Source organism: Cydia strobilella, chromosome 19 (genome assembly GCF_947568885.1).
Source record: "Cydia strobilella chromosome 19, ilCydStro3.1, whole genome shotgun sequence".
In the NCBI taxonomy this organism is placed as follows: Eukaryota; Metazoa; Arthropoda; class Insecta; order Lepidoptera; family Tortricidae; genus Cydia; species Cydia strobilella.
The window spans coordinates 11,228,912-11,250,419 of record NC_086059.1 but is presented as its reverse complement, the minus strand read 5'-3'; the positions used below and the strand labels follow the sequence as shown (position 1 = coordinate 11,250,419).

At 38.5% G+C, this 21,508-nt stretch overlaps 1 protein-coding gene across 1 annotated transcript; it reads left to right on the top strand.

Moving 5' to 3' along the window:
- The first annotated feature begins 414 nt into the window (after positions 1 to 414).
- LOC134750369 (uncharacterized) lies at positions 415 to 20,756 on the top strand. The gene is made up of 8 exons (XM_063685529.1): positions 415 to 589; positions 8,360 to 8,487; positions 12,984 to 13,058; positions 14,412 to 14,471; positions 15,752 to 15,811; positions 16,824 to 16,883; positions 18,570 to 18,700; positions 18,803 to 20,756. Exons 1-8 carry the CDS (start codon positions 477 to 479, stop codon positions 19,028 to 19,030), a joined length of 855 nt encoding a protein of 284 aa, XP_063541599.1. The 5' UTR covers positions 415 to 476; the 3' UTR covers positions 19,031 to 20,756.
- The last annotated feature ends 752 nt before the right edge of the window (positions 20,757 to 21,508 follow it).

Below are 21,508 nucleotides of genomic sequence, written 5' to 3'. Positions count from 1 at the left end.
TCTCCTCTCTCTCTCTCTTTCTCACATACTTCGTATAGAAACTATAGTTTGTCAAAGGACTGTCTCATTTCAAACATAGACAGAGAGACTCATACTATCTTTGTCTTTCACTAGTAATACTAGTACTAGCACCCAAAAGAAAAGGATGAGTATAGTTTTAATTGTTCTTATTTACTGCCGATTTGGTTTGACCAACTATACCAACCCCATTAGCTTTTACCGGGTTAAACATATACAGTGCGACATAAAATAGTAGAAAATAAATGTAAAATTCCTTGAAGTAAAATGCTCAAACATGGCAACAATTTTGCATGGAAATTGTTTAGTTCAATTTAATTTAATTTCTACTCTTTCATGTCGCACTGTAGACAAGACCTTCGCCTTTAAAATAAATGAGGGTAGTCCATAAAAACGCTCGCCAATCAATTTGCAATTCGCCGTTGTTGGAAGTAAATAAATTCGTAGTTAAATTGAAAATGGCTTTCTACAATAGAAAAATGATTCAGAACAAGCATATTATTCAAGCTTGGAGAGCCGGACATCGATTCGAAATACATTGTGATGAAGAAATTAATTTACCTGATATGTGGTACGTAAAACGTTATTATAATTTGTGTACTGGATACGGGAGCTGAGATTTAAATGTCTTCAAGCAAAGGATACCACTTTGTCGCTTACTATAAAACGCTCTGACGGGTTATTCGTATAAAGATACTAGCAAATTTCGTCCTTATGGTAAGCGACAATGTGGTACCTTTTACTTGAAAACGTCACAAATATTTTAGCGTCTCGGAAGCGTAGAAAAAATTGAGTTTTCGTACTCGATTGTTCCCTCCTCCAAAACAACCAAATGTACCGAAATTTTGAGATCGAAATGGTGAAATGAAATTATCTGTGTCTGACTGTTTTCATGTCAGTTTTTTAGGCTTATTGTCGTCAGTTTTTACAACCATGCTTCTCTTTGCGGCCTAGTAAATTAGGCCGTTTATGCGAATATTTGAGGTGCTCTAGCGTTTTCAAAAACAAAAATATCAAAAAAGCAAAACAGTCTGACACATATTAATAATAATCTGTGTTGAAATAGTTATTTGTTATACAAGGGTGCAAAGTTGTATTTTACCCGCGAGTGTAGAATTGAAACACGAGCAAGCGAAAGTATTCTATAGGTGAACCACGAGCGAAGCGTTTTACGTTTTGTTATCTGTCAAAAGCTACTTAAACACGCTCCATCCAAGGTCAAATTACTTTCCCCACTAGTGGATAAAACGCGTTTTTACTTTTACCCGCTTATATTGAAGGATAAAAGACAACTTTCCGAGCTAGTTGTAGTGTAGGTACATCTATATTTTAGATACCTATATAAGCGGGTAGATTAAATCTTGTAGCATTCCGAATACAGTGTTGCTTCGTGACTGTGTGTTTCCTTGTTATACTCCTATATTTCATTGGCAAACGAGGATTTGGGATTTATTGTTGTTGGAGAGGAACACAAACATGACGATTGGCAAGATTGGCGCGTTTTGTGCGGCGTCGGGCAATTGGTCGCTATACGTCGAGAGGTTAGAGATGTACTTCAAAGTGAATACCATTGCTGCGGATTTGTGGTTGCCCACGTTAATTGCGGTGATGGGCGAGGAAACATACGAGTTGCTGAGTAACCTGGTTAGTCCAAAGAAGCCGGCAGAAATGACCTACGAACAAGTCACAGAGGCATTACGTAAGCACTTACAACCAAAACGCTCCATCATGGCGGAAAGGTACCGTTTCCGTCAACGGCGGCAGAATAAGGACGAGAGCATCATACAGTACATCGCGGAGTTGAAGAAACTTGCTAAACATTGTGATTTTGCTTCGGTCCTTGAAGACAATTTACGTGATCAGTTGGTATGTGGGTTAAAAAGTGACGTCATTAGGCAACGGTTATTCGCTGCAGAGGACGGATTGAAATACGAGCGTGCCGTCCGACTAGCGTGTTCTTTAGAGACCGCGGAGCGAGACGCGGCGGCTGTGGACCAGGCGGGACCAAGCGAGGCTCGGGGCCAGGCAGAGGGCACGGGCGCGGTACACTCCCTGGCAGCACGAACAGCGTACGCGCAGCAGGGGCACGGTCGGCGCAGAGGCGCGGCCGCATCATCGGCTCGGCGGCCGAGTGGTGCAGCGCTGTGTAACGTGTGCGGGGCGAGCGATCACGCCAGCACCGAGTGCAGATTCAAGAACTTCGTATGTCGCTTATGTGGGAATAAAGGCCACCTTAAGCGAGCCTGTCCCGAGCGAGCGGGGGCGACTGGCAGAGGAAGAGGCCGTTCAGGCGTGTATAGCCTACAAACTACGGCGAACGGGAAGGCTACGGATGGCGGCCAGTCAGAGGATTCTGAGCTGGAGGGTGATCTTCATCAGTTGTGTTTGAACAGCTACAAACCGGTGAGCATTAAGTTATTAGTTGATAATGTGGAAATGAGTATGGAGGTGGACACCGGAGCAGCTGTTGCCTGTATTAGTAAAAATACTTATTTACAATATTTTAAACATCGGCCACTTTGTAACTCAGAGGTTGTTTTTAACTTATATGATGGCACCAAGATAAGGCCGTTAGGTATTATTAAGCCACTTGTAAAGTACGAAGGTCAAGAAAAAGCATTAGAGTTGTTCGTGGTGGAAGGCGGATCGATCCCATTATTAGGTCGCCATTGGCTTGTAGAATTAAATATCAATATCCCCACGTTAAGTAAAAACAACGAGTTAAGTAATTTTAAAGCAGAGTGTACTGATATATCGCTTTTAATTGACAGGTATAAACAACTATTCAGTGACGGACTCGGGCGGTTCACGGGCGGTAAGGCGACATTACGAGTGCGCGAGGGAGCCGCGCCGGTGTACTGTCGGGCGCGCCCTCTGCCGTACGCCATCAAAGACCAGGTGGACGCACAGCTGGACGAAATGCTGCGGGAAGGTATTATTGAACCTGTAGATACGTCAGAGTGGGCCACTCCCCTAGTACCCGTTAGGAAACCCGACGGTAGTTTACGTCTGTGTGCTGACTTTAAAATCACGGTTAATCCCGTCTTATTAGTAGATAGATTTCCGTTGCCTAGGGTGGACGATTTGCTTGTGGGCCTTAACGGGGCGCAAGTTTTTTCTAAGATAGATCTCTCGCAGGCCTACAATCAAATAGAATTAGACGATTCTAAAGAATATACAGTTATAAATACTCACAGGGGTCTATTTTTATATAATAGGCTAGTGTTCGGGCTAGCATCGAGCCCTGGCATTTTTCAACGTATTATGTCTAATTTGTTACAAGATATTCCAAATGTGGAGTTCTTTCTTGACGATATTATAATAGCCACTAAGACAGAGAAGGAGCACCTCGAAACGTTAGAACGGGTATTTAGTAGATTGCATAGGCACGGCTTGAAGTTAAAAAAAGGAAAATGTATTTTTATGGTTGAGGAAGTCAGATACCTGGGATATATTATTTCCAAGGAGGGGTTAAAGGTCGATCCAAATAAAGTGGAGGCGATAACAAATATTCCTAGGCCGAGCGATGTTAACGAGTTGCGTTCATTTTTAGGTTTAGTCAATTTTTATGCCAAATTCGTTAAAAACAATAGTATGATATTGTCCCCTTTATATAATTTGCTAAAGAAGAATGTGGCGTGGAAGTGGAATAACGACTGCGAAAACTCCTTTCGCGCGATAAAAAAAATTCTTACTAGCGCCGAGGTACTAGTACATTATGACCCAAGTAAACAGCTGTTTTGCACCTGTGACGCGTCAAGCCGGGGCGTCGCAGGGGTGTTGACCCAGCCGGGCGCGGGGGGAATCGAAAGACCGGTTGCGTATGTATCTAGGTCATTAACGGATGCGGAAAAAAACTATTCCCAGATTGATAAGGAAGCGCTTGCTATTGTGTTTTGCTTACAAAGATTGCATCAATATTTGTACGGGCGACGTTTCGTTTTACGTACAGATCACAAGCCGTTAGTTAGCATATTTGGACCTAAGCACGGTGTGCCCACTATGGCGGCGAGTCGGTTACAGCGTTGGGCAGTCAAGTTATCAGCGTATACTTACGACATTGAGTACGTTAATACTAAGTCGAACGGCGCGGACGGTTTGTCGCGTTTACCTGTAAAAAATAGCCGTAGCGGGGACGCGCGAGAGATTCCGGAACAAACCTTTTTGCATTTTGCGCAAGACGCTTTATCTCTTGACTGCAATACTGTTAAAAAGTATACACAACGTGATCCAGCTTTGAGCCGCATATTAGGGTATTTAAGAGATCAGTGGCCGGCAACAAATGAATTCAAAACATTGCAACCGTACTTTAATCGGAAAGCGGAGTTATATGAGGAGTTAGGCTGTATTATGTGGGGCCATAGGGTCGTTATTCCTGACTCGTGTCGCAGTAGGGTCTTACAAGCGTTGCATGAGTGCCATATGGGCATAGTTAAAACTAAGGCGTTGGCTAGAAGTTATGTTTGGTGGCCGGGGCTGGACGAGGCCGTCGAAGGTTTGTGCCGTGCGTGCCCCGTGTGTGCGGCGGAGGCCGACGCGCCACCGAGACAAGCGCCGAGCCTTTGGTCGTGGCCAGGAAAAGCTTGGTCACGTGTACATATGGATTATTTAGGGCCGCTATTTGGAAAGTTATATTTGGTGATTGTGGACGCGGGGTCAAAATGGTTAGAGGTCTTTGAAGTACCAAGTACGGCAGCGCAACATGCGATCGCGAAGTTGAGTGAAACCTTTGCTCGGTGGGGTATACCGAAACAGATAGTTTCTGATAACGGACCTCCATACACTAGCGTAGAACTGGCTACTTACTTAAGTAACGAGGGTGTAGAACATGTTTTTGCCGCCCCGTACCACCCCCAGTCTAATGGTGCCGCTGAAAATAGTGTACGCACAATTAAGCGGGTTATTCGTAAAGCGGTACGTCAAAATATAAACATTAATTTAGCCTTAAATAAATTTTTGCTATATTATCGGAATACCGAGCACTGCTCAACCGGGGTGAGTCCCGCAGCGCTCATGTTAGGTAAACAGGTGCGCACTAAGCTAGACGCGTTAAAGCCCGACTGTGAGTCCAGAGTCCGCGCGGCACAAAAGAGACAAGAGCGGAACTGCGGCGGCACATCAGGGCGAATGTATGAGCCCGGAGAACCTGTGTGGGTGCGTCAGTATCAAGGGGGGACGAAGTGGGTCCCAGGTGAGGTCACGCAAAAGCTAGGCACTAGGGATTATCAGGTTTTAGACGTGCAGGGTAGGTCAGCACACAGACATAGTGATCAGCTTAAACGTAGAACTAGGTACTCGTTGATTTGCCCTGACAGTCCACCGCGGCAGGGGAGTCGCCCATCTTTGGAAGGAAAGGTTCAGCCTGCGAGGGACTGCAGTCCGGAGGTCGCTAGGTCTTTGATGGTTGACAGTACACCGGAGGCGGGCAGGGTGTGCCCCTATGTAGAAAATGCAAAGCCACTAGGGCTCACAGATGAAGAGTCCGACATTATTGCGGGAAAAGTCGTAGCGGAGTCGAACCCGCCAACCGCCTTACCGCTCCGAGCCCGTCCGGTACGTCAATGTCGTAGGGATAATCCGCCCCATTATAAGGTGTAACAACTGTAATAAGTAATTAATATAAATGTATTAGTCAATAATAACATGTATTAGCCATAAGTATTATTAGTTGTTGCTTATAGAATAAGTGTTATTCAACACCGAAAAAAAATGTATCAGGCATACCTATGCCGATCTCAGATTATAGTTTTGTATAATTGACAGCTGGTAATAGTTGTAACTTTACTCATTAGTCCTAAAATGTTAGTTTTAAGGTTCTTAATAAGGGTGGAGGTGTAGTGTAGGTACATCTATATTTTAGATACCTATATAAGCGGGTAGATTAAATCTTGTAGCATTCCGAATACAGTGTTGCTTCGTGACTGTGTGTTTCCTTGTTATACTCCTATATTTCACTAGTGAGGGGAAAAAATCATTGCTCTAGCTTCAAAGACCACGGAGGAAACAGTCGAGTACGTTTGTAAGGAGAAATGACCACTCCTGTTGCCTATGTTGTGTCGCTAGTATCGGTAAAATGCCTCTACTTCCTACCATCACGATATGGGGTCACTAAAAAATGTACAAAAAATCAATACGGGATTTAGAATTGAGAGGTTTGAAACTTTGGAGTGAAATACATAAGCTTCATCACCACATAGTATAAAACAAAGTCGCTTCCTGGCTGTCTGTCCCTATGTATGCTTAGATCTTTATAACTAAGCAACGGATTTTGATGCGGTTTTTTTAAATAGATAGAGTGATTCAAGAGGAAGGTATATATGTATAATAGATCAGCATTGCACCCGTGCGAAGCCGGGGCGGGTCGCTAGTTGTACATACATTAAATTATCATTGTGACGATGCCGGTGATAAATTAATATAGTTTTAAAAGTATTGTATATATATTGGCTTGGCCGTTTACATTTATTTCTCAAATAGTTTCTAATAATCTGATTTCTCAGCGGGGATTTATATTTAAGTCATTTGTTTTGGCAATCGAATCTTTTTGATGGTAATATGATGCGGCCAGTCTCAACATAATTCAAATATGGAAAAGAAAATAGTAGCCGTTAGTCGTTCTACATTTGAATGTGTAATTTTTCCAACGTATCTGGTCCGTGGCTAAAGTTGTTTGCTTAATTTTCAGGCCATTCTCTAGTAACTTCATTCGATAGAAAAAATCACGAACAAATAGACCTAAAACACGCCTTAAAAACTTTGTAACAATCTTTTACATTGTATGTTTGACGACCGGTTTAGCCTAGTGGGTAGTGTAGTGACCCTGCCTGTGAAGCCGATGGTCCTGGGTTCGAATCCCGGTAAGGGCATTTATTTGACAGTTATTTGTTTCTGAGTCATTTGTGTTTTCTATGTATTTAAGTATTTATATATTTCATATATCGTTGCCTGTACCCATAACACAAGCCTCCTTGGGCTTACCGTGGGACTTAGTCAATCTGTGTAAGATAAGAGTGTCCTAATAATATTTATTTATTTATGTAGACCTGCGGTGGCAGCATGGTTACATTTTTATCGCCTGTCACTATGCCTCGCACTTACGTACTTGTTAGAACGTGACAGGTATGGTGACAGGTGATTAAAATGCGAAAGTGCTACGGCCGCTGTGCGGACGAATATTGTACCGTTTGTGGGGCGGGCCGATTGTCGTGTGAAAGTGCCTTGTTCCGTTTCTAGCCATTTTCTTTTTTAAAAAAACACACGACGCCTTACCAAGTGTCATACAAAATTATCCGTTGCCATCAATGGCCGCCACATGCTGCGCGTTGACCACAGCATTAACAATGTTTCGCAGCGGTTTACCGCGTACGCGCGCCTTGTGTACAGTGTGTAAACCGCCTAATAGTCAGTTGTATTTGCAATGTGACGAATAAATGGATTAAAATATGTTTGTGATGATTTATGTCGCAAGGTCAATACGGTTAAGTGTGGCATACGGATAAGTGTGGCATACAGGGGTAAGTGTGGCATACGGGTAAGTGTGGCCTACGGATAAGTGTGGCATACGGCTAAGTGTGGCATACGGCTAAGTGTGGCATACGGATAAGTGTGGCATACGGGTAAGTGTGGCATACGGTTAAGTGTGGCATACGGATAAGTGTGGCTTACGGTGGCCGGCAACTATTGGTGTCTCTCTCTAACATGTGAGTAAGAGAGGGTTACCAATAGTTGCCGGCCACATAATGCAGTGAAAATGCGCTGTGGCCCGTGTACAGGCCCCTTAAGCTTCGTTCTAGATCTGTTTATACGCAGACGAAGTCGTGGACCTGGACAGAAGTTAGAAGTCAATATAGGTACCTATTTTTAGGGTGGTACGGAACCCAAAAAAATAGGTAAAGGGACTCATTACTAAGACTCCGCTGTCCGTCTGTTTGTCCGTCTGTCACCATGCTGTATCTCATGAACCATGATAGCTAGATAGTTGAAATTTTCACAGATGATGTATTTCTGGTGCCCCTATAACAAAAATACTAAAAACGATAAAATAAATATTTAAATGGGGCTCCCATACCTACAACAAACGTGATTTTTTGCCGTTTTTGCGTAACTCACTTGGCTGGTTTTTAGGATTCCGTACCCAAAGAGTAAAAACGGGACCCTATTACTAAGACTCCGCTGTCCGTCTGTCTGTCTGTCACCAGGCTGTATCTCATAAACCGTGATAGATGATGTATTTCTGTTGCCGCTATAACACCAAATACTAAAAATTACGGAACCCTCGGTGGGCGAGTCCGACTCGCACTTGGCCGGTTTTTTTATTATTATTATATTTCCTTTCTTGCAGCGACGAGATCGGAAAGTGGACGCGGCACAGCCGCAGCCGTCACAGCCGACTCTCTGTACGCAGCCTATCTGTCGTGCTCTTCGGCGCCGTACGGCTATACAGGCACCAAACCAATCGCTTGTTGAAAGGTAAAAGGCTCCACAGACCTCGCAACGAGTTGCATGCGATTTTCAATACGCCGCCCGAAAAATTGCCGAAAAAATTGGTGCAACGAATGTGTAATCGATCGATTAAATACCTTAATTAAATTAAATAATCATTTATTGCAGATCATAACAATCCATTGATTTTGTTAGTTTGTCTTAAGCTAAGTACCTAATAACTAAATAATAATTAATGTATCTTTCAGAATTAAAAGGTCTTTAAAGGTCCCTTTTTCAAAAAAGATTTTGTACACTGCTAGGACCGATATTTAAAAAGATTTAGGAAGGCGTCCTGCGTCCAGTGTCAGTTTGACGTGTTATTTTGGGACACTATATTTTGTAGGAAATTTTATACATATTATTTACGAAGAACTATAAAAAGGGACCTTTAAATCCCCCCCCCCCCCCCCCCCTTTCCTTCATATGGTGGCCTGAAACAAATAAATAATTATTGTTGCATTTACGAGATGCACCCACTTTAACATTTTTCTGTTTGGCCCTATAGTTGACTGGTAGACATGCCATGAGGCATTGAGTCCGCCATTTGTACTTTTTTATATGTCATTTAAAGGGAAAATAGGAAAAAGGGAAAATACCCAAAGAGTAAAAACGGGACCCTATTACTAAGACTCCGCTGTCCGTCTGTCTGTCTGTCACCAGGCTGTATCTCATGAACCGTGATAGCTAGACAGTTGAAATTTTCACAGATGATGTATTTCTGTTGCCGCTATAACAACAAATACTTAAAAGTACGGAACCCTCAGTGCGCGAGTCCGACCCTCACTTGGGCGGTTTTTTTTATTGGATTAGTCTAGAAAGGCCAACAAGAAAACTATGAATAGTCTTGCAAACTAATTGCACTAGAAAAAACGGCCAAGAGCATGTCTGGCCATGCTCAGTGTAGGGTTCCGTAGTTACTTTTCCGTCACAATAGGCTAAACTGGTCAGTTTTGAATGGTTTGTTTCACTAGACTTTATCGACCGGGATAATATATGGATTCGACCGCGTGATTACCTTTTGTATTAATGAATGTCGTAATAAACTGTAACTGTACGTCTTTTTTAGGGTTCCGTACCCAAAGGGTAAAAACGGGACCCTATTACTATGACTCCGCTGTCCGTCTGTCCGTCTGTCTGTCCGTCTGTCCGTCTGTCACCAGGCTGTATCTCATGAACCGTGATAGCTAGACAGTTGAAATTTTCACAGATGGTGTATTTCTGTTGCTGCTATAACAACAAATACTAAAAACAGAATAAAATGAATATTTAAGGGGGCTCCCATACAACAAACGTGATTTTTTGCCGTTTTTTGCGTAATGGTACGGAACCCTTCGTGCGCGAGTCCGACTCGCACTTGGCCGGTTTTTACTATATGAAGGGGAGACTTTTTGCGGTACCTAAGCAGAATACCTTGCACACTTCAGCCGAGATCCATCACGATAAGATTGATCGAATGCTGCAATCTCAGTTGAGACCTGGCAGAAAACCAAATCGGTCCATTCGTTAAGGCTGTTTCCTGAGCCAGAAGGCGAAAAATCTCCTTATATGATCATGATAATTTTTTCTAAGAGACGTTGATATTCGTAGACGTGGAAAAAATATATGTAGTATATTTAATAGCACAGCTTTCGAGACACGAATTATGACACTTCGCTCGCTACAATTAATTCCCAAAGAAACTTTTGTCACTTGGACTTTTAATCAAACTTTACTCGGTTATTTAATATGTGACACTATAAACAAAAAACGAAAAAGTTAAGATATAACTTAAATAGTAATTTGACAGCTTTCAAATTTCGATAATTTAACGTTATTGAAATAAATAAAAATCGTCAAAAGAAGAGTGTTTGGGTCGGCAACGCGCGTGTAATATCTCCGGTGTTGCAGGCGTCTATAGGCTACGGTAACTGCCATGGAGACTGTATAAAGGAGCCAAATCTCTATGTATGAAAAGTGTCCATCAAAAAACAGTAATTAGGCGGCGCCACCATACACCGAAATACTACCAAAAACAACCTACGTAATTTGGTCGGGTTATTTGTTGCCTTATATGGTTCATGTTATACTCATGTCCCAGAGCCTAACTAGCGCCACCGGAGAGATTAGGAACTATTATTTAAAGCTTAACGCGGTCACTTTTACAACAATTCTGCCATAAGAGATTGCGATCCTTTCTACACCATCCATAGTAACTGCTTACCATCAGGCGGGCCGTATGCTTGATTGCCACCGACGTGGTATAAAATAAAAAAAAAACGATCAAAATGACACTTGGCGCGCAATGTCATTCCCGTTCTTAAATTCTTGCGAAATGTGACAGTGATAGTGGCAAACCCATAGAACGGCCTTAACCACTATCAGTCCGCCGGACGATATCGGCCTGTCAGTAGTTCGGAACTGTCCAATTTTTCTGTTAATAAATTTAAAAAAATTGTAAAACGTAAACTTATCTCTAAAGCCTATTATAGCACACAAGACTACATGAATGATGAAACACCGTGGGATTGTGATTGAAAATAATTAATTAGTAATTATTGTGTTAATAATGATGAAATTGATAATTCAATGAATACCTATATTAGGTAATCTGTATTTTTTGACATTTAGATTTTTATTCTAGAAAGTTTCTAGACTAGTATTTTTTATACAATTTTGGATTTGACGATCCTTTTGTGAATTCTTATTATTAAGTTTGACATATCTATAATAAAACTATGAAAACGGATTATATCGCGTATATTGAATTTATATTTATATTTATATTTTGTTTTCATAGTTTTATTTCATGAGTAACTATCGCGGTAACCGAAGACAATATTATATCTATAATAATTCTATTTTTTTAAGAATAATAATAATTGCATCAATAAATTGCTCTGATATTTAGATTAAGGTAATATTTCAAACTTGACAATTTAAAAGTGCTTGTTGCTAGGCCTATTTGAATAAAGATTATATTGAATATTGAATATTGAATATTTGTTCTAACTCATAGACAGAATAGTAGTTCTCTTTCACTCTTATAAATTTTGGTGATAGCCGATAGCCGACCTCCGGTAGGAGATGGCACTGGAAGAAGAAGAAGAAATTTCGGCATTTCGCCATCGCCTCCTACCAGTCCCACCTATGCTGCCATAACCCGACCATGAAAAGAAACCCGGTCGGTGATAAGGACAAAGCATGGAACTATTTTCTCTTTCCTCTTATAGGAATCGCAATAAGACTATCTATCTCTACCAAAGAGTGTCAGGCCCTTGTTCTAACTGGACTGGACAGGGCGATTGTATCTTACCTATAACAAATAAACAACAAAACAACAAATAAATAGTTGAACAAATAAGTCTTTGAACTCTAAATATCAATTTTGAATAAATTTCTTCTATTCTATTCTACTCTATTCAATTTAAAAATATATAAAAAAAATAGATTGTTTTCTAATGCAATACATCAGTTTTAGGTTAAGAGTTAAAAAAAATCGCGTTTGTTTGATTTCACAAATTTTCAAATGTCGGTAGCGACCCATAAATATATCCATTTATAAAAAAATCTAGTGTTTTCTAACACAATAGAGTCAATAGATCATTGTTGATGGTGAGAGTAAAAAATAAACATATTTTATGTTCAGTACTGAATCAACCTATTATGTATATCTTGACAATTATAAAGTGTAGACACATATCCTAAAGGGGCCCACTGACTAGTTAGAACAAAAATTTGACAGTTCCGAACAACTGACAGGCCGTTATCGTCCGGCGGACTGATAGTCAGTGGGCCCCCTAATGCTTTTTAGCATTGCGAACTTCCAAGTATCCTACTATAGTACATTTCGAATTTTCGATGCTAGTGCGGAAAGTATGTCATCACTTCACGAGTACCGAGATATCTTGCCACGAGCCGTAGGCGAGTGGCAAGTCTCGTTACGAGTGAAGAAAGATATTTCCGCACGTGTATCGAACGACCTTTTTTAATACAGTTGCAAAAAAATAAGAAAAACAACAAGTAAGGAATAAAAACAATATCGAATGTTGCTATTGGAAACTTAGCTTGCAGTAAGAACAAAACGCCTCTTCTTTGACAGGCGTTTCGGCAGCTATTCCTATCTATTCTGTTCCATTCAGACAAATTGTTAAGAATGGTTTTTCAATCTTCAATATTTAAAAAAAATCGTGTTATAATGATGAAGTAAGTAAGTAAGTAGAAGGTAATGAAATATGGAATATACATGTTTTTCGTATTCTTACATTAACAGTAGGTTTGTATGTTGATTGCGACGTTTAAAGGAAACTAATATTAACACTCATCAATAAGTAGTCATGAATGGGAGCAAGTATGAATTTAAAAAAATTGGAAAAGTAAAAAGAACTAGTTCGCGAATACCAACTTTCCGCACGCTAAACAGCTACGTAAAGTAGCACTTTTTGAGCAACTGTATTAAAAAAGTTTATTTTTGGAATGAAAGCTTTTATTCTTTTTCGTTTCAGATACTTTCAAATGCAGTACAAGGCCAGTATCAGTCTTTCCGACTGATGACCACACATCAGTCTCAGCCGTCTCAGGTCAGATTTTTGTCATTATTCAGAAATCCTTTCTTTTTATTTAAAAGGCGTTCTTAGAGATAAAAAACACTCGAAACAATTTTTCATTGCGTTTAAATTTTAACTTTTACACTTTAAGTATGCTTTAAGGACATATTTTTATCCTTCTTCCTGCACTGAAAATAATAAAGTAAAATGTTCAAATGATTTCCCAATCTAAAACATCGGATTTTTAGGGTTCCGTACCCAAAGGAACCCTGACCTAAACTTACGAAGTAACTAGTTAATAATCTGTGACCTAAACGGGACCCTATTACTAAGACTTCTCTGTCCGTCGGTCCATCTGTCCGTCTGTCTGTCACCACTGTCACCAGGCTGTATCTCAGGAACCGTGATAGCTAGAAAGTTGAAATTTTCACAGATTCTATTGCGCTAACAACAAATACTAAAAATTACGGAACCCTCGGTTTTTCCTTGTTCTATTGCGTATAAGCAAATGTAATCACTGTTAACGGTGGTATTCCATCTATCAATTTCGTTGTCCAATGAGTATTGCTTCTCACATGTTGCTTAATGAGAGAGTGAGATGCAATGACATTGGACAAAGAAATTGGACAGGTGCAGGTATACCACCCTAAAATAATCGCGATTATTATTTAATTTGAGTAGACCAAAGGAAATTAGCACGAAGTTTAAACACATTTATTTACCTACTTATCTTACACAGTAATCATCTACTTTAAATCATCTTATTTTTTTTTTTTTATTTATTATTAAAAATAAATTATTTTACACCATACATGAAATTACCAGAAGATTTATAGAGAAACGTAGACATCAGTTATGTTTAGACACATTTTCTATTTTAAAACCCGTATAAAACTATAAAGAGTAAGTAATTTGATTGTGACGTCACATGCTAGTGTTTCATATAAATTCCATAGTAGCAAAATCGTTTTGGCAGTTCGAAAAAAGAAACTGATTTGGTAGTAGTCAAATACCCTAATATGGCTTTCCATCAGAGAAGGGTCCTTATGCTGCATGTGCAATAAGGACCTTTTTATTAGAATTTCAGATGGAAAGGACCATATTGCACTTGAAGCTTAAGGACCCTTCTGTAATGGAAAGCCACAAATATGGTCGTGAATCGTGATCATGTGAACCTTTACATATTCATCTTTATTTCAAATATTCATCAGTTATTCATATTTAAAAAAAAAACAAGTTTATTTAAATATCAAATGCTTGCATAATCTATTCTAATTGTTAACTTTACTAGCATTTGTGTGATATTTTACGTACAATCAGATGATTGTTACTTACGCCGTTTTTCTTGAAAAAGTTGTATGAATAATGTTTTTTTATTTATTTCAGAGTCTTCAGTAGATGAATTAGCCGAGTTTATGACCGGTATAGACGCAACTAACACGGCAGGTAGGCATGTTTTTAACCGACTTCAGGATTTCAAAAGAAGGAGGTTCTCAATTCGGTTGTTTTTTTTTTTTTTTTTTTTTAATGTTTGTTACTCCATAACTTCGTCATTTTTGGACCGATTTTGAAAATTCGTTTTTGGATTGTAAGTATATATATACAGATTGGTCTCGTTTTTGTCAGAACGCAGTTTTGATGATGAGATCCATGAACAATCGAGGGAATTCCTCAAATGTGAAAGGCATACGTATACTGATTTTAGTATTTTCATCAACAAATCATGCATTTACATTTAAAAACGTAACATTTGATGAAGTGGAACTGCTGATGATGATCAGAATGGAACTCTTCAATGAATCATAGTTCACGTTTGGCGATTTGTCCTCTTCGTTATGTTTGTTAAGCAAGTTAGGTTTTCAAGACACATTTTTGTCAAGCTCGAGTTCTGATGATGGGATCCATGAGGAATCGAGGGAACTCCTCAAATGTTAAAGGCATACATATAGTGATTTTAGTATTTTCATAAACAAATCAAGCATTTACATTTAAAAACGTGACATTTGATGAAGTGGAACTGCTGATGATGATCAGAACGGAACTCTTCTATGACTCATAGTTCACGTTTGGCGATTTGTCCTCTTCGTTATATTTGTTAAGCAAGTTAGGTTTTCAAGACACATTTTTTTCAAGCTCGAGTTCTGATGATGGGATCCATGAGGAATCGAGGGAACTCCTCAAATGTGAAAGGCATGCATATAGTGATTTTAGTATTTTCATCAACAAATCAAGCATTTACATTAAAAAAACTGACATTTGATGAAGTGGAACTGCTGATGATGATCAGAACGGAACTCTTCAATGACGCATAGTTCACGTTTGGCGATTTGTCCTCTTCGTTATGTTTGTTAAGCAAGTTAGGTTTTCAAGACACATTTTTGTCAAGCTCGAGTTCTGATGATGGGATCCATGAGGAATCGAGGGAACTCCTCAAATGTGAAAGAATGTGGACCATATTGCACTTGAAGCTTAAGGACCCTTCTGTAATGGAAAGCCACAAATATGGTCGTGATCATGTGAACCTTTACATATTCATCTTTATTTAAAATATTCATCAGTAATTCATATAAAAAAAAAATTATTCAAATATCTAATGCTTGCATAATCTATTCTAATTGTTAACTTTTCTAGCATTTGTGTGATATTTTACGTACAATCAGATGATTGTTACTTACGCCGTTTTTCTTGAAAAAGTTGTATGAATAATGTTTTTTTATTTATTTCAGAGTCTTCAGTAGATGAATTAGCCGAGTTTATGACCGGTATAGACGCAACTAACACGGCAGGTAGGCATCTTTTTTAACCGACTTCAGGATTTCAAAATGAGGTTCTCAATTCGGTTTTTTTTTATGTTTGTTACTCCATATCTTCGTCATTTTTGGACCAATTTTGAAAATTCTTTTTTGGATTGTAAGTATATACATACAGATTAGTCCCGTTTTTGTAAAAACGCAGTTCTGATGATGGGATCCATGAGGAATCAAGGGAACTCCTCAAATGTTAAAGGCATACATATAGTAATTTTAGTATTTTTATCAACAAATCAAGCATTTACATTTAAAAACGTAACATTTGATGAAGTGGAACTGCTGATGATGATCAGAACGGAACTCTTCAATGAATCATAGTTCACGTTTGGCGATTTGTCCTCTTCGTTATGTTTGTTAAGCAAGTTAGGTTTTCAAGACACATTTTTGTCAAGCTCGAGTTCTGATGATGGGATCCATGAGGAATCGAGGGAACTCCTCAAATGTGAAAGGCATACATATACTGATTTTAATATTTTTATTAACAAATCAAGCATTTACATTAAAAAAACTGACATTTGATGAAGTGGAACTGCTGATGATGATCAGAACGGAACTCTTCAATGACGCATAGTTCACGTTTGGCGATTTGTCCTCTTAGTTATGTTTGTTAAGCAAGTTAGGTTTTCAAGACACATTTTTGTCAAGCTCGAGTTCTGATGATGGGATCCATGAGGAATCAAGGGAACTCCTCAAATGTGAAAGAATGTGGACCATATTGCACTTGAAGCTTAAGGACCCTTCTGTAATGGAAAGCCACAAATATGGTCGTGATCATGTGAACCTTCACATATTCATCTTTATTTAAAATATTCATCAGTAATTCATATAAAAAAAAAACAAGTATTTAAATATCAAATGCTTGCATAATCTATTCTAATTGTTAACTTTTCTAGCATTTGTGTCATATTTTACGTACAATCAGATGATTGTTACTTACGCCGTTTTTCTTGAAAAAGTTGTATGAATAATGTTTTTTTATTTATTTCAGAGTCTTCAGTAGATGAATTAGCCGAGTTTATGACCGGTATAGACGCAACTAAAACGGCAGGTAGGCATGTTTTTTAACCGACTTCAGGATTTCAAAAGGAGGAGGTTCTCAATTCGGTTTTTTTTTAAAGTTCGTTACTCCATATCTTCGTCATTTTTGGACCGATTTTGAAAATTCTTTTTTGGATTGTAAGTATATACATACAGATTGGTCCCGTTTTTGTAAAAACGCAGTTCCGATGATGGGATCCATGAGGAATCAAGGGAACTCCTCAAACGTGAAAGGCATACATATAGTGATATTAGTATTTTTATCAACAAATCAAGCATTTACATTTAAAAACGTGACATTTGATGAAGTGGAACTGCTGATGATGATCAGAACGGAACTCTTCAATGACTCATAGTTCACGTTTGGCGATTTGTCCTCTTCGTTATGTTTGTTAAGCAAGTTAGGTTTTCAAGACACATTTTTGTCAAGCTCGAGTTCTGATGATGGGATCCATGAGGAATCGAGGGAACTCCTCAAATGTGTAAGGCATACATATAGTGATTTTAGTATTTTCATCAACAAGTCAAGCATCTACATTTAAAAAACTAACATTTGATGAAGTGGAACTGCTGATGATGGTCAGAACGGAACTCTTCAATGACGCATAGTTCACGTTTGGCGATTTGTCCTCTTCGTTATGTTTGTTAAGCATGTTAGGTTTTCCAGACACATTTTTGTCAAGCTCGAGTTCTGATGATGGGATCAATGAAGAATCGAGGGAACTCCTCAAATGTGAAAGGCATATATATAGTGATTTTAGTATTTTCATCAACAAATCAAGCATTTACATTTAAAAACGTGACATTTGATGAAGTGGAACTGCTGATGATGATCAGAGTGGAACTCTTCAACGACATATAGTTCTCGTTGAGCGATTTATTCTCTTCGTTATGGACCCAGACCCAAACTTGGAACTGGACTTTTTTTTGAACTGCGATCCTCACAGAACCGAACTGCTATCAGAAAAGTGGGTTAGGTTAGGTTAGAACTGTGACTCTTACAGAAACGAAATGCTGTCAGAACATTGGGTTAGGTTAGGTTAGAACTGTGACCCTTACAGAAACGAAATGCTACTAGAAAAGTTGGTGGTTTTACCTCCTTTTAGTTAGGCAAAAGATGCTGTCTTTTTCTTTTCATTGTCTGGAGTGCACCATCAACGGTTTTTTTTCTTAAAAATTATCAAAAAACAATAGGGTATTTGACTACTAGTCAATACAGTTTCTTTTTTCGAACTATAAAAACGATTTTGCTACTATGGAATTTATATGAAACACTAGCATGTATCGTTACAATCAAATTACCTACTCTTTATAGTTTTATATGGGGTTTAAAATAGAAATTTTGTCTAAAAATAAGTGCTGTCTACGTTTTTCCTTTCGCTTTTAATGTTCTGGTGCTTTTTTTCTTGCATGGTGTAAAATAACTTTATTTTAAATACAAATACCCTATTGTATTGGTATAAAAAAGCAATATAAATTAAAGACCAGCATACGAATCTTACACTTTTAAGCTAAATAAAAACTATATTTAAAGTAAATATATTTTTTTAAATTTCCAATTAAAATAAATATTATACCTGACAACCCTATACAGACTGACTAAGTCCCATTCCCATAGTAAGCTCAAGAAGGCTTGTGCTGTGGGTACTCATATGTATAATATATAATTTTTTTAATTATCTTGCACTACTTTCAGAAAATAATATATTTGAAAACGGAAATCCGTCTGAATCAACTGAATACAATACGGACACGGAGTCATTACCGGAGGATGACGACTCTACGGTATTTGCAGTTTCACTTCCATCTAATAGTATACGAGAAGAAGTAAGTTAATCTTAAGATTCTTAAATTTGAATAAAATTCTTTCCAATATTTCCCAATAATAGGTATTAAATAAATTCTGAAACAGACACTTTTATTTTTCAGCATACTCATTCCGAAGAAGAAGACACGACCGAAAAAAAAAGAGACCAGATGATCCAAACATCACCAACTCCATCCGATAATTTCACTAATTTCGACCAGAACCTACCGTTAGGGTACACCATAGTCCACGACAACTTCCACTCTAGGATACCTAGCATGGTAATAATGTCTAGCCTTCCTGAAAGCGCTAGATTCCTGCCCAGTCACAGGACAATGCACTGCGTATAGTGTGAATGATAAATCCTGTGCCAAATATCCATTCATTCATTAATTTTAAAGAAAGTTGGGCTGGTTGGTGGTTTCGTTCTAAATAATATAAGTTTTTTTTTCTGTTTAACCGTGATTAAGAGTGACACGAACCTAGCCACCGCCATACAATCAATGTTACGCTCACTCCTTAAAATGCCATTCTGAAATTTGACACAATCATTCAAGTAGAGTTAAACCACAGAATAAATAATAGTACTACCGTACAGAAAGAATCGAATCATGCTATCCCTTTCTAATATATGACACTATCCCTTTCGGCTATTTAGGGTTGTCAAAAATCAAGTCATTATCTTATCTGTGGTCGTGCACGCAAAGGGACGTCAAGTTGTGCAACCCTAATAATTTCTCGGAGCAATGCTGAGCCGAACCGAGTTTGCCCGAAGCGAGGAGTTTCGCAACGAAAAGTCTGCAGAGATTTTGACAGCACACGCAGTGCAGATGGTATTTTAAACGTCAAACTTCTATGAAATGATGACGTATAAATAGGGACTTTCGGTTCGAACGCCATCTTGATAGTAGCCTCGTGATTAATTCCTTTGTTTTTTGCTCATTAATATTGTTTAAAGTGTAATATCGATAGCTTTATTATACAGTAATCTAATTTGGTAGTGTGCAGTGAATGGAGAATTAATCTCAAAGCGTGTTTAACCACCATTTTGGAGTCAACGGCCGGTAGTCCACGTGCTTCTCGTTTTTCCAGCTATCGGTTTTACGAGACAACTATAACAACCACCGAACAACAACGTGCTCTAAGAGCATTTGGTATTTCTACCTCTAACCGTGTCTGGCTAGAGCCCTAGAGGTCCATAATTTTATTTACCGTACACTGGCTGTAGAAAATCAAGAAATATTAATTCAATCCCACGTGGATCCCACTTTGACGTTGGCGAAATCATCGACAGTATCGATGGAGCCATACTACTTAAAGACTGATTGATTGACGTATAAATAACACTGGCACTGCGTGTGCTGTCAAAATCTCTGCAGACTTATCTTGGTCTAACTCTATCTATCTAATTGTGTCTGGTACTAGTTTTTGTTGCTAGAAACTGTAAGTAATAAGTACAAATAAATTATAGCGATAGAAGTTTTACATACAACAATTCTACGAGCTCTATTTTCTTTGTATGGCAATTTTTAACAACGAAAACTAGTTTCAGACGAAGATAACAAAACTTCCGTGAGACACAGACATGTTAAATATATTAATAACGGGTCACTGACGTATTTTAAGTCGAAAAACGCTCGACATGTTCGCCGAGTCATCGGGCGCGGAGGCCTGCGGCCAGTGCGGCCCGCAGTCTGCGCCGGTCCGTCACCGTCAACGCAAGCTCCTGATGACACTCCTCGGTACGGAGTGAAACATGTTTTAAAATTTTAGCGTATGGGAACGGCTTTTGGCGGCGGGTCTCTTAATACCGGGATTTATTTTCGTTTGAAATCAACTAGGATACCTACCTAGCAAGATATTATTTTCTAGCCTTTCAGAAAAAGCTAGATTCCTGCCAATTCGCAGACCAACGAACTGAGAATACTGTGTCAGATAAATTAGGTGCCGAATATTTTTCATTAATTTTGTTCAGTCGGCGTTAAAGGTTGTATTTTCTTACAGGCTGATGATTTCATATTCGGTTTAATACTTTTTTTGTTTGTGATTAAAGGATTTAGTTACGTTTGAATTCAATACATGTATATTATTAATAAGTATCTATCAATATAAAATTAATGATACGATATAACCTCCTACATATAATCATTTTGTGTGTAGGTATCATTTATAAGCAGACATAAGTTACATTACAAATTAAATAATCATAATTAAAGATAATTAATATTTAATTAAAGACGAGCTGTCTGCGATTATGTTGTACGTTTATACAAATATAAATTCCAAATTCCAAATTCCAAATTCCAAAGAATGACTACTTACTCGTATATCTACTGTGTTTAATTTCGAAATCTCCAACCTCTAAAATTATACGGCATGACAACATCACATCACATTGGATGTACCGCACGTCGCTCCGATGTGAGACTTGTGAGAGAGGGACAACGATGTACGTGCTCTGTCTCGCTCACACACCAGAGCGATGTGCGGATCCGCCTTATTGTGATAATCGCTCTTTAGAAGTATTGACTATCAAATTATTCAAATTCAGTAAAGTTTAAGCCTGCTCAAGCTACATCGATGCTATAGGGTACTAGTCAAATCAGTTTCTTTTTCAAACTGTCAAAACGATTTTACAACTATGGAATTTATTATAAAACACTAGCATGTAACGTCACAATCAAATTACCTACTCTTTATAGTTTTACATGGGTTTTAAAATAGAAATAGTGTCTAAAAATAACTGCTGTCTACGTTTCTCTATTAATCTTCTAGTGCTTTATTTCATGCATGATGTAATAGTACATTATGATACAAGTGTGCTAAGT